Here is a 12,147-nt window from a genome sequence, read left to right as displayed (position 1 = left end):
TTATAAATACTTCAGAAAGAAGATACTATGTTTATTTAAAAGTAATTTGTTCATTTGAAATAAAAGCCTTAAGAATTTAATAAAATTCACTGATTTAGTGATATAGAATTTGAACATTTTTTCCTCCCCTGTTATATAAGCACAAAAGGTTGGAATTTCAGAGTCATCTAAAAATAAAAAAATTCACTTAATGTATTTATTCTTTAAAGTGAAGGCTATCATATCATTCTGTTCTCTTTTCATAGCAAAATTAGCAAATCTATGTTTCCTTACCCTCACTCACTGTTTTTGTGTGATACATTTTGCTAGCGATTATTTACTGGCTATCACTGCAATAACTGTGGCTTAAACAAGACTAAAGGACACATACTTCAAAAATAAACATTTTTGTAAGCACTGTTTTGTAGTAGTAGTTTTGTGGCAGTTACTTCAAAAACTACCAGAGATCAGAAAAATTTTAAGTTTTATCATTATACAATTATATATTTTATGTTATACAGGTATATCTTTCTACATATAAATATATAAAATCAGATTTAGAGTTGAACAAAAAACAATCTTTACAGAAGTTTTTCTAAAACTCAGATACAGGAAAACACTTTAAATGTTAAACAATTTTAATAGACATTTCTGTACAATGCAAAGTAGTTTTATTTACACATAGAAAATGTAAAAGGAGTAGTGTAAAATGACAGAACTCCTTTATATTTAATGGCAGGTAAATCTAAAAAAAATAAGCAACATTCCATTCACATATAGTTTTAAGCAATAAATAAGTATTCATAAATAGTGTGAATCTATATCAAGATTAATAACAAAAATCACAAATCTGAAATTTATTCCTTACTTTATGTGTAATCCATTACCTTTGTGTGCTGATTACTATGCTATCAAATTTTTAAAAATTTACTTTGCAACCAAAAGTGTAAGTACTATGGCCTCAAAACAATACAGAAAAACAAAAATCAGTAAAAAGATTTTTTCATCTAACTTTTCAGATTAAAAAAAAATTTGATCAAAGATTTAAATTAGTTATCCTAACTAACAATGACTAGTTAGGACAGTGTTTCCCCCCAGGAAAATTCTTGAAAGGGTAAAATATAGATGAAAACAAACTTATCAGTTCAAAAATAGAGAAATGTAAAAAAAGTGTCTCCAAGTCAGTAGTGTATTAAAAATTGCCAGTTTTGTCAGATACCATGAAATATGTTTATTTTTATTAAGTACACTGGATCTGCTTTGTTGAGAGTCCTAAGTAGAGGCAGTGCTCTCACATGTGAAATTGGTTGACACTCTGTTCTTGAAAGACTTTGCATAGAAATAACTTTGAGTCAGCAGTCTTATGAAACAGTTACAAAACCCAGTGGTGCAAAACTTTCCTGAAGAGCAGAAAAGGCATCACTTAATATTCTTGGGGCAATATCAAGAAGAGGAGGATGATATCGAAGGAGCCTAAAATTAAGAATAAATTATTTTAATTATTTTGGTATATTATTCTTGCCAGTAGTCCCTAGCTCATAGCTATAAACAACATACTGTGTACTTATAAAATGAGTTAGAAAGACACTAAATGTCCCAAGTTCAACAGCTTGGTACATTTAAAGTCTCCTGAAGCATAAACCTTATTTTACTTCTATACTTCATCATTTATTAGAAACTCTCATGATCATAACCAAATTCCCAAGTTTTTAGATATAAAACAGAATCTTGTGGGAAAATAATTTTAAAATTAAAATCTTGTTAATGAGTTATGTATTTCACATATAAGTTCTGTCCAGAAAAGTTTCAGCCATTGGTAACATAGTCAGAATGGTTCATTTGACATGGATGTAACCTGGCAGCCAAAGACAGTGTACTGGAATGTGCATGTGTGAACAATGATGACTTTAGTCACTGGGCAGTAGAAATCACTGAGTGAGCATGTGTACTGTGTGGCCATCACACCTAAAATGAATGAGTGAGTAAGCAATAAATTTATATCCAATTTCATGTCAAGCCTGAATATTCTTCCATGGGAACTATTTGGATGATTCAGATGGTTGCAGCTGTGGGCAACTGGTGGCAGCTTCATCACAACAATATACCTGCTCATGCATCATGTCTCATGCAGAGTTTTTGGTGAAACATCCCATCACCCAGGTGACTCAGATCCTCTACAGCCCAGATTTGGCGCTTGCGATTTCTGGATTTTCCCAAAACTAAAATTAGCTTTGAAAGAGAAGAGACTCCAGACCATCCATAAAATTTAGGAAAATATTACAGGGCAGCTGATGGTGATTGGGAGAACCGTGTGAGGTCCCAAGGTGGCTACTTGAAGGGGACTGAGGCCTCATTATCCTATGTACAGTGTTTCTTGTGTCTTGTATCTTCAATAAATATATTTTTTCATTTAACATGGCTGGATCACCCAGGCAACTCATCTCCCCTGTAGCCTATATTTGGCACCCTGCAACTTTGGCTTTTCCCCAAACTAAAATCACTTAAAAAATAAAAATAAAAATAAAAAGCTTTATTTATTTTTAGAGAGAGGGAAGGAATGGAGAAAGAGGAGGAGAAAAACATCAATGTGTAAGAGAAACACTGACTGGTTGCCTTTTGTATGTCCTTAACTGGGGACCTGGCTTGCAACCCAGGTGTGCCCTGACCAAAACTGAGCCAGCAACCTTTGAGTTCATAGGCCAACACTGAATACACTGAGCCAGAGTAGCCAGGGCTAGAATCACCTTTGAAGAGGAATAGATATCAGACCATTGAAGAGATTCAGGAAAATACAACAAGGCAGCTGATGGTGACTGGGAGAACTGTGTGAGGTCCCCAGGTGCCTACTTTGAAGGGGACTGAGGTGTCATTTATCTATCTACCATGTGTGTTGTTGTCTTCTCCAGTAAATGTCTATTTCATAGTACATCATGGCTGGAACTTTTGAACAGATGTCATATGTCATGTTATTTTCTTTATCAAGAAATCCTGAGAGGTATGCAATAAAAAAACATCAAACTTAATTTCAAAATTTACAACAAAGGCAGTAGGACTGAATCAGTATCAATAACTGATGATTAACTAACATGCCTGTATTCCTACAGCCACAAGTAAATGCAGCATATTCTTAAAATTAAATACTGTTAATTTCACAGTATTGTTAATTTAATTTTCTGCACCTCATACACCACCTGGTCCAGATGCATCTATTATTTCCATCAGTTTAATACTTATTGCAAGAACCAGGTTTTAAACAAATACAATTAACTAAAAACATAAGTACATTAAAAAAATACTGATGTCCTTTTGGTTCATCTTTACACAAGTAAGTTCCACATATTTCATTTTATTAGTTAAGTCAAATAACATAAAGATTCAGCCCTGGCTGGCGTAGCTCAGTGGATTGAGTGCAAGCCTGCGAACCACACAATCACAGTTCGATTCCCAGTCAGGGCACATGCCTGGATTGCAGGCCAGTTCCCAGCAGGGGACACAAGAGGCAACCACACATTGATGTTTCTCTCCCTCTCTTCTTCCCTCCCCCTCTAAAGATAAATTTTTAATAAAAACCATAAAGATTCAGCTAATAATGTAAAAATACACAAAAATTTAAAATGCAATTATTGTGATTAAGCTGTTTTCATTGAGAAGAAAATAGTTAATACATGTTTATTACATATAAACTGCTTTAAAACTTGAATACATAGGCATACCTTTTTCTTATGCATCGGGAAATTTAAATATCTTACTAATTAATACGTCAGGTAGCATAAACAAACACTGCTGCTTCAAAACCCAGCTATGTATTCACATGCCGATTTCACTTACTAATGTAAATTGTTCATAGACTTGCATTAGGTCCTCCATTTTGTACTGTTCTAGCACCACAAAATTATCCAAATTTCCACTTGTTTTTCGTGCACAGTCTTGGCAATGTACTATGTATGTCTTTTGAGAATTGCTTTCATTTGTAACAAAAAGCAGATCAAAAACTTCCACCTATTTCATAAAGAAAAAAACAATACAGATAGTTCAATTTATTATACCACTTTTGTATAACTATGAAATTCAACTATATGTGAAATTATGGGTAGTGATGTTTTCAGTGGCTGCAGCTACTTCAAGGCTAATGTTACATATTTAGAAGCTGACCTAAGGAAAGCAAATACTCATAAGCACTGGTTAAAAGTCTATTTTTATTTTACCCAAAATATAAAATGAAAATAGGTAAGTCATTATTTTTTATGTAAACTTCTCTAAAATATTTTCAGTGTTCTGTGTTTGGATATGCATTTCTCCTTACATTCAGGTAGCAACTATATACTATTAATTTTTGGACCTCTAGAGCATATGATTGTGCTTAATGTTTAAACAAAGCTCAAAGCTTAAGAAAAACAAGAAAATCATTGGAATGAATGTAAGCACGTTATTTTCAAAAGCTGAAAATTCATAAATCAGTAGCAACAAATATTCAGTTCTAAGACTCATATACTAAGAAAAGTAGTACAGAACTAGTGAGCATTGATATACATAGTAAATAGATCTTATACAGAAAAAACTACCTGTTGAAAAGGCTCAGCCAGGCTAATGAATAATATAAGTGTATCACTTTATTTTCAAATACTAAAATGATACATTACTTAACATGTAACCAGAATTGGTTTTGTATAATAATACTAAACTCTGATGAACTTATTCAACACTGAAATTCAGCAAATGTATTTAATGAATTTATCTCAAGCATACAGATTCAAGGATGAGTGTGAAGCTTTAATTGCCTAGACGTGTGGTCATCAGACTTCATGAGTAATAAAAATTCAACATCTCAAATTATTCTCTGAACAGTTCTGCTAAAATTCTAGAGTTTATAAGGTTTCCTATTTACTACTCTTAAAAAGTGACACAGCTCAGTTGAAAGTTTTGAAAATTTTAATTATATTTTACTATTATAGTTGTCCCACTTCATATTTCATATAATAAGGGTTTGGTGGTGATGAACTCCTTGAAGTTGACCTTATCTGAGAAGCATTTTATTTGCCCTTCCATTCTAAACAATAATAGCTTTGCTGGATAGAGCAATCTTAGATGGAGATCCTTGCATTTTATGACTTGGAATACTTCTCTCCAGCCCCTTCTTGCCTGTAAGGTCTCTTTTGAGAAATCTGCAGACAGTCTGATGGGAACTCCTTTGTAGGTGACTGTCCCCTTCTCTCTTGCTGCTTCTAGGATTCTCTCCTGCCATTTTTACCTTGGGTAATGTAATTATGATGTACCCTGGTGTGTTGCTCTTTGGGTCCACCTCTTTTTGGACTCTCTGAGCTTCCTGGATTTTCTGGAAGTCTATTTCCTTTACCAGATTGGGGAAGTTCGACTATTATTTGTTCAAATAATTTTTCCACTTACTGCTCTTCCTCTTCCCCTTCTGTTACCCCTATGATTTGGATGTTGAAACATTTGAATTTACCTCTTGCGTGTCCCCTACTGGGAACTGGCCTGCAACCCAGGCATGTGCCCTGATTGGGAATGGAACCATGGTCCTCTGGTTCACAGGCCCACGCTCAATCCACTGAGCTATACCAGCCAGGGCTTAAATTCTTGTTTTTTCATTCTGTTCTGGTTGTTTATTTCTTCCTTCTGGTCCAAACTGTTGATTTCAGTCCTGGTTTCCTTCCCATCACTGTTGGTTCCCTGTACATTTTCTTTTATTTCACTTTACACAGCCTTTACTTTTCCCTCTATTTTGTGACCACATTCAAGCATTTCTGTGAGCATCATGATTACCAATGTGTTTTGAACTGTGCATCTGATAAGGTGAGTATCTCTTTGTCCCTTGGTTTCATTTTTTCTGGAGCCTTGATCTGTTCTTTCATTTAGGTCACTTTTTTGTTGTTGTTGTGGAGGTCTGGGTGTACCTGTTCGGTAGTAAGGGGTGAAGCTTTAAGTATTCCAGAGGGCAGGGCAACATGTTGCTGAGTTGTGAAAATGTATGTGAGGGAGGGGTTCAAGAGGGAACAGTGACGCTTGCTCAGCTCTCTTCTGGCTTTCAGTCACTTCCTTCTCCATCCCCAAGCAAAGTGGGCCTTTCTGGTGCTGATTCCTGGGTGGGTGGGTTTGTGTATGTTCTACAACCCTGTGGGTATCTCCAGTGAACTCTCCTATGAAGCTGGGAGTTTCTCCTGCTGCCTCAACACCAATAGGTTTTTTCAGTCAGAGTTTTGAAATCTTTTATTTTTCCATGCTGAAACCCTAGGTTTGCTCAGTCTGTATTGCTTCCCAGTTGTTTGTACCAGTTTATCCTCATGCAAATGTGGGACCACTGGGTCCTCCAGCTGCTCCCCTGCCTCGAGTGCTCTCCACCTAGCTACCCATCTCCATCTCTCACACAGGTCTGGATGAATGTTTCATTTTTTAACTCCTTGGTTGTCAGACTTCTGCAGTTTTATTTTCTGGAAGTTCTGGTTGTGTTTTGTTTTTAAATTTGCTGTTCCTTTGGTTGTGCAAGAAGGCAGCATATCTATCTATGTCTCCATCTAGGCTGGAAGTCCCATATTCATTGTGGAAATTTTCAACTTGTCATCATTCCCCATCCAATCAAGTAACCTGCTGATTTCACTTTTTTTTTTCTTTAAAGATTTTACTTATTTTGAGAGGAAAAGAGAGTGAGAGGAAGATCCATGTGTGGTTGTCTTTTGTGTGAGTTGTGCCACCTCTCTCTGAGACCTGGTCTGCAACCCAGGATATGCCCCGACTGGGAATAGAATTGGTGATACTTTGATTTGCAGGATTATGCTCAATCCACTGCACCACTCAGCTAGGGATGATTTCACTTTCTAAGCACTTACAAATTTCCTTTGTTTTATATTCCCAACATTATGTATAAGTCTGGACATTTAGCTAATTCTGTAAGATTACTCTAACAATCTCCAAATTGATCTCTCTTCTCTACCTATATTAGCTCCAATTATCACCCTGTATTTCCCTGAATTATATTTTCACTTACTACTTTGCTCAAAACTATTAATTACATCAATAACCTCAGAATAAAAATATTAAACTGAATTCAAGATACTTTGCAAGCCAAATACCATCTATTTTTACCGGCCTCTGAGAATATGAAGTCCATTTTCTGGCCATATTGCCCTACTAAGTGTTATTGTATGTGTTACTCATTTCCCCATCACTATACTGGTTCCTGAAGACTAATGTTTTATAAACCTCCAGTTACTGCCACTTTTTGCCTCCTGAAGTCAAATTTATTTTTTAAGGAGGGATTCAAGTGTTAATAGGTCTGTAGACTTAAGAAAATATTATCAGAAGAATTGTTTTTTCTCAATTTTTGTTTGATACAGTGTATACACACAAAAATGAAACTTCATATTCATAAGTTTCATGAGCATTACATTAGTTGTTTATGAAGTGCAACATATGCTCCTACAGAGGAGATACCATGCATATATATCTACACTTTTTGTAAGATTTGGCCATGACAAAAAACCCAACAAATACAGAAAGAACTTCATGCTGATTGCTTAAATCTGTACAGAATAATGTCATAAGAAACTATTGCATGAATACTTCTATATAAGATATTGTACTTCTAAGTTAATATGCAATCATATAAACATTTAATACAATGGCTGTAACAATTTCAATATAAGGCATTATATAACTTTATAGGTAAATTTATAATAAAAAACATAGAAAAACTCTACAATGAAGCCACTTTCCATAAGAATGTTTACCTCACAAATGTTGCAGTAATGTGCTGGTTCATCATTTGTCCGCCCATGCCATATAACCTCTTTTCCTGCAGCAGTGAGAGCTTCCCTCAATGTCTGACACTGCTTTAGTATTTTCAAAAGGCAATACCTATTATGAAGGAAAATTATTCATAACATCAAATGAATACTGAATATTCTTAAAGTAAAAAATAACCCGAGGTAATTTTTATAATTTTGCCTCTATGGTGTATTGACATGAAAATTTCCTTGTTAATGTTTGATTTGTAACACCTGTAGCAATGGCAAATTAAAGCAGTAAAAGTTAAAAATTGATATTTGAATATAAAAACACAATCATTGAAGTTAGTCTAAAAAAATCAACTTATTTGAAGTCGTGTTCCTAATATTTGCTTTGATTTAGGTAAGTGAAAACAAATTTTCTAAAAATGAAAAGCTTAAGCCTCTTCATCTTTAAAATAGACCAAGGTCTGAATTTCAGGCTAGAACTGCCTTTTTTAAAAAAATATATTTTGCTTGTTGTTACAGAGAGGAAAAGGGAAGGAGAAAGAGGGAGAGAAACATCAATGTGTGGTTGCCTCTCACACACCCACTACTGGGGACCTGGCCTACAACCCAGGCAACGTGCCCTGACTGGGCAATGAACCAGTGACCCTTTACTCTGCAGGCAGGTACTTAATCCACTGCGCTACACCAGCCAGGACTGGAATGCCTTTCTTTATGATAAGGTAAGGAGGCATATAGTTGTAGGCAGACACTCACAAATAGTATCACTTACATAATTTTAATATTCTAAGACCACAGCAAAAAATTATTTGTCATTAGAGGATAGGGTATTAATTATAGGACTAAAGAGAAAGTGTTATTTGTTCGGTTTTAATTTGAAGGGAGTATTAATCCAACCCTTAATTTACATTAACCTAAACTTCCTATAATTTGCACTTTTGTATTACAAGTATTACATTATAATACTTTTGCACTTTTGTATTACACAAGTAATACATTTTGCACTTTTGCACTAAGTATTACATAAGTAATACATTTTGCACTTTTGGCATAATAAGTATTACCTTAATATGCCAACAATATAGTGAATTTTCACACTGTTAGTATTTCTATGATTTTGTTACTGGTTGAAATTGTCTGCTAAAGTTTCCAGGAATATATAAATATCTGAAGTTCTCCTTTGAAGGCAGAGTTGCACTTGGTCTATATAGTACATTTCAGCTCTAAAAGTATTGTAAAAAGCAAGAAACTGGTATAATAAAAATGTTAAGGTTTGTGGACATGCTAAGTTCCTGGAATCATAACAAATGTTAAGTGGGAGTTCTTTGACATACTTATTATATTGCTGTTGACTTATATTTGGTTATTAAATGAATAAGTAAATTTTATAATGATTAGTAGTAAAGAAATGAATTTTCTTTATTTTATGTATCTGTGGTACTTCTACTTGTGATGTTAAGCTATTTAAAAAAATGAAAACCCACTCCTGATTGGCTAAGTGCCAGCCTGTGAACTGAAGTGTCACTGACTTGGTTCTGGGTCAGGGCATGTGCCTGGGTTGCAGGAGAAAGGCAACCAGTCCATGTATCTCTCACACATGATTCTTTCTCTCTGTTTCTCCTTCCTTTTCCTTTTATCTAAAAAAATAAATAAAATAAAACCCATACAAATAAATCTTCAATAAAATGATTTTAAGACATACACAATCTTGTTAATTTATTAAAAAATTTAAAGAGTATGAATAATAGCTCTTATTAGTGTGGCTTAGTTAGTTGGAGCATTGTCTCATACACCAAAAGTTGTGGGTTTGATTCCCTGTCAAGGCACATGCCTAGGATTCAGGTTCAATTCCATCGTGGGCCATGTGCAGGAGGCAAACAACTGGCGTTTCTCTCCTACCCTACCATTCTCTGAAAAATCAGTAAGCATGTCCTTGGGTGAGGATAAAGAGTATTAATAATAGCAAATCACTATATTCTTCTTTTAAAAAAATATTTTATTTACTTATTTAGAGAGGAAAGAGAAGGAAAAAGAATGGGAGAGAAACATCAATATGTGGTTGCCTCTTATGTGTCCCCCACTGGGGACCTGGGCTGCAATCCAGGCATGTGCCCTGACTGAGAATTGAACCAGCTACCCTTTGCTTCAGAGGCCTGCACTCAATTCATTGAGCTATACCAGCCAGGGCCAAATCACTATATTTTTATTATATTTTGTTCTTTTTACTTTCTGCAATCATTTGCATCCATTTGAGCTGTCAAATCACATTTTGTTTGCCCCAAATACCTGCAGTATCAGAAAAATTACTTAACTAAGCTTACATTTGCAAAAGTACTGGTTATTTTGCCAATTAAATAATAGGTTTTATTATATTAGTTTTAGTTTTATATGAAAAGATGTATATAATATACTAAAAGAAATGAAACTTTATTTGTTAGGAGTAAACAAAGCAGTTAAGTCTTCTTCTGAAATCAGAGGTACAGAATTACTTGCCCTGATAGCACAATCTTAAACACTGAGAACTGTGCCAATTTTATCTTACAATAACTTAATTGCCTTCAGCCTCTGATAAATGTTTAAAACTTTTCAGTCAACAGATATTGATATAGTAGCTCTAACAAAGACAGAACATATTAGTATAAAACAAGAAGAGCGAAAAGGTAAAATACTTTTTACCTCTGAAAAAAGATTTTGTAGTCTAACACGGCCATATGTTTCTAATCTTCAGGGCCACTATGAAATAGATTCTGAGTGTTTGAATTTTATTAAGGAGATACACAGCCTTGAAAACCCCCTTCTAGGTATCCCAAGTGATTCTTATGATCTGCTTGATCATATAAACTAATGTGAACTAGTGAAGTCCATACTTTATGTAAGCAATACTTTAAACAGTTTAGTTTTAGAAGGCACACTGATACCACCTTTTGCAAATTATCCAAATTTTTTAAAAGAGGACCCCAATAAATCAGAGCCAACTTCAAGGTAATATATTAAAGCAGAGAGACTAGGCAGATTGTTTGGATTTAAATGATAGCTTCTTTTTTTGCATGCCTGAGTTCCCACATCCGTAAAAAGCAGATAATGCTATCTATTAGATTAAGTAAAAAAGTGAGTAACACCCCCAAGGATGTCCACATCCTAATACCCAGAACATGTAAATCCATTGTATTACATACATGGCAAAGGAACTTAATGCAGCAAACATTACTATGGAATTAAGGTTGCTAATCTAATGGCCTGAGATGAACATTATTCTGGATTATATGACTAGGTTAAATATTATAAAAGGATCCTTACAGTACAAAAGACAGGCAGAAGAATTAGTATTAGAAGGATTCCAAATGAGAAACACATGACTGAGCATTGTTGCCTTTAAAGGTAGTAGGCTATGTGGAAGCAAAGAAATATGGGAAGCAAGAAGAACCTAAAACGAGCAAGAAAACTGATGTTTTTTTGTCGCAAAAAAAACACAGCTCTGCACATTTCTTTCTGTTAGCTCAGTAAGACCCATTTCACACAAAACTTTTGGCACTCAAAACTTAAATAAATGTTATATTTAGTAATTTTCTAAATAAGCTATCTTTATCTCATTGTATATTGTCCCCCCTTTTGTCAAGTATTGACTGTAGAGACATGGGCTAATTTCTCCGCTCTCTATTCTGTTCCATTGATCTGTATGTCTACTTTTATTCCACTACCAGGCTGTTTTGATTATGGTAGCACTGCAGTATATGAGGTAATTTACTATCATATAGTGCTACTCCTCCAATTCCCACCCCTCAAGATTCCTGTTGCTGTTATGGGTCTTGGGTGGTTCCATACAAATTTTTTGGTAGTATTTTCCTACTTCTCTGAATAGGCTATTGGTATGTTTGTAGAAACTGAATTTAATCTATAGATTGCTTTGGGAAGAGTTGACATCCTAATGAATTTTTCTAACCCATAAACACTTATTTCTATCTTCTTTGACTTCTTTCTTCATTGTCGTATAATTTTCCAAGTACATGTCACTTACATTGTTGGTTATATTTACTGCTACATATTTTATTACTATTACTATTATTTTAATCCTCACTCAAGGATATGTGTATTGTTTTCTGAGAGAGAGATATATATATCAATTGGTTGCTTCCTGTATGTGTCTTGATCATTAATCTAACCAGTAACCTAGGCATGTGTCCTGAGTACGATCAAATACAACTTTTGATGTAAATGATGACAGTCCAACCAACTGAGCTACCCTGCCAAAGCTGTATTTTATTATTACTTGTTAAAAGATTTTATTTATTTTTGGAGAGAGGGAAAGGGAGGAACAAACAGAGGCAGAGAAACATCAATGTGTGGTTGTGTCTTACGTGTGGCGACCTGGCCTGAAACCCAGGCATCTGCCCTGAACAGAAATCAAAACTGACCTTTTGGCTCA

General features: G+C 34.6%; 1 protein-coding gene across 14 annotated transcripts in view; it reads right to left on the bottom strand.

Moving 5' to 3' along the window:
• Nucleotides 1-654: 654 nt before the first annotated feature.
• The window catches only part of LOC128627868 (lysine-specific demethylase 6A-like), a 235,619-nt gene continuing 224,126 nt past the window's right edge, over nucleotides 655-12,147 (bottom strand). For 9 of the 14 annotated variants that reach the window (XM_053668184.1, XM_053668187.1, XM_053668191.1 and 6 more), the window contains 3 exons: nucleotides 7,722-7,848; nucleotides 3,808-3,978; nucleotides 657-1,452 (listed from right to left, as the gene is read on the bottom strand). In XM_053668184.1, coding sequence (XP_053524159.1) covers nucleotides 1,423-1,452; nucleotides 3,808-3,978; nucleotides 7,722-7,848 — 328 coding nt within the window. In that variant the 3' untranslated portion in view covers nucleotides 657-1,422. Of the gene's footprint in view, nucleotides 1,453-3,807; nucleotides 3,979-7,721; nucleotides 7,849-12,147 lie in introns of all 14 variants that reach the window. The other 5 variants (XM_053668188.1, XM_053668196.1, XM_053668195.1 and 2 more) reach the window with 2 other exon arrangements.

This window comes from Artibeus jamaicensis, unplaced genomic scaffold (assembly GCF_021234435.1).
Source record: "Artibeus jamaicensis isolate MK-2021 breed Jamaican fruit bat unplaced genomic scaffold, CSHL_Jam_final contig_478, whole genome shotgun sequence".
Lineage (NCBI taxonomy): Eukaryota > Metazoa > Chordata > Mammalia > Chiroptera > Phyllostomidae > Artibeus > Artibeus jamaicensis.
This window is presented reverse-complemented; position numbering and strand designations above follow the sequence as displayed.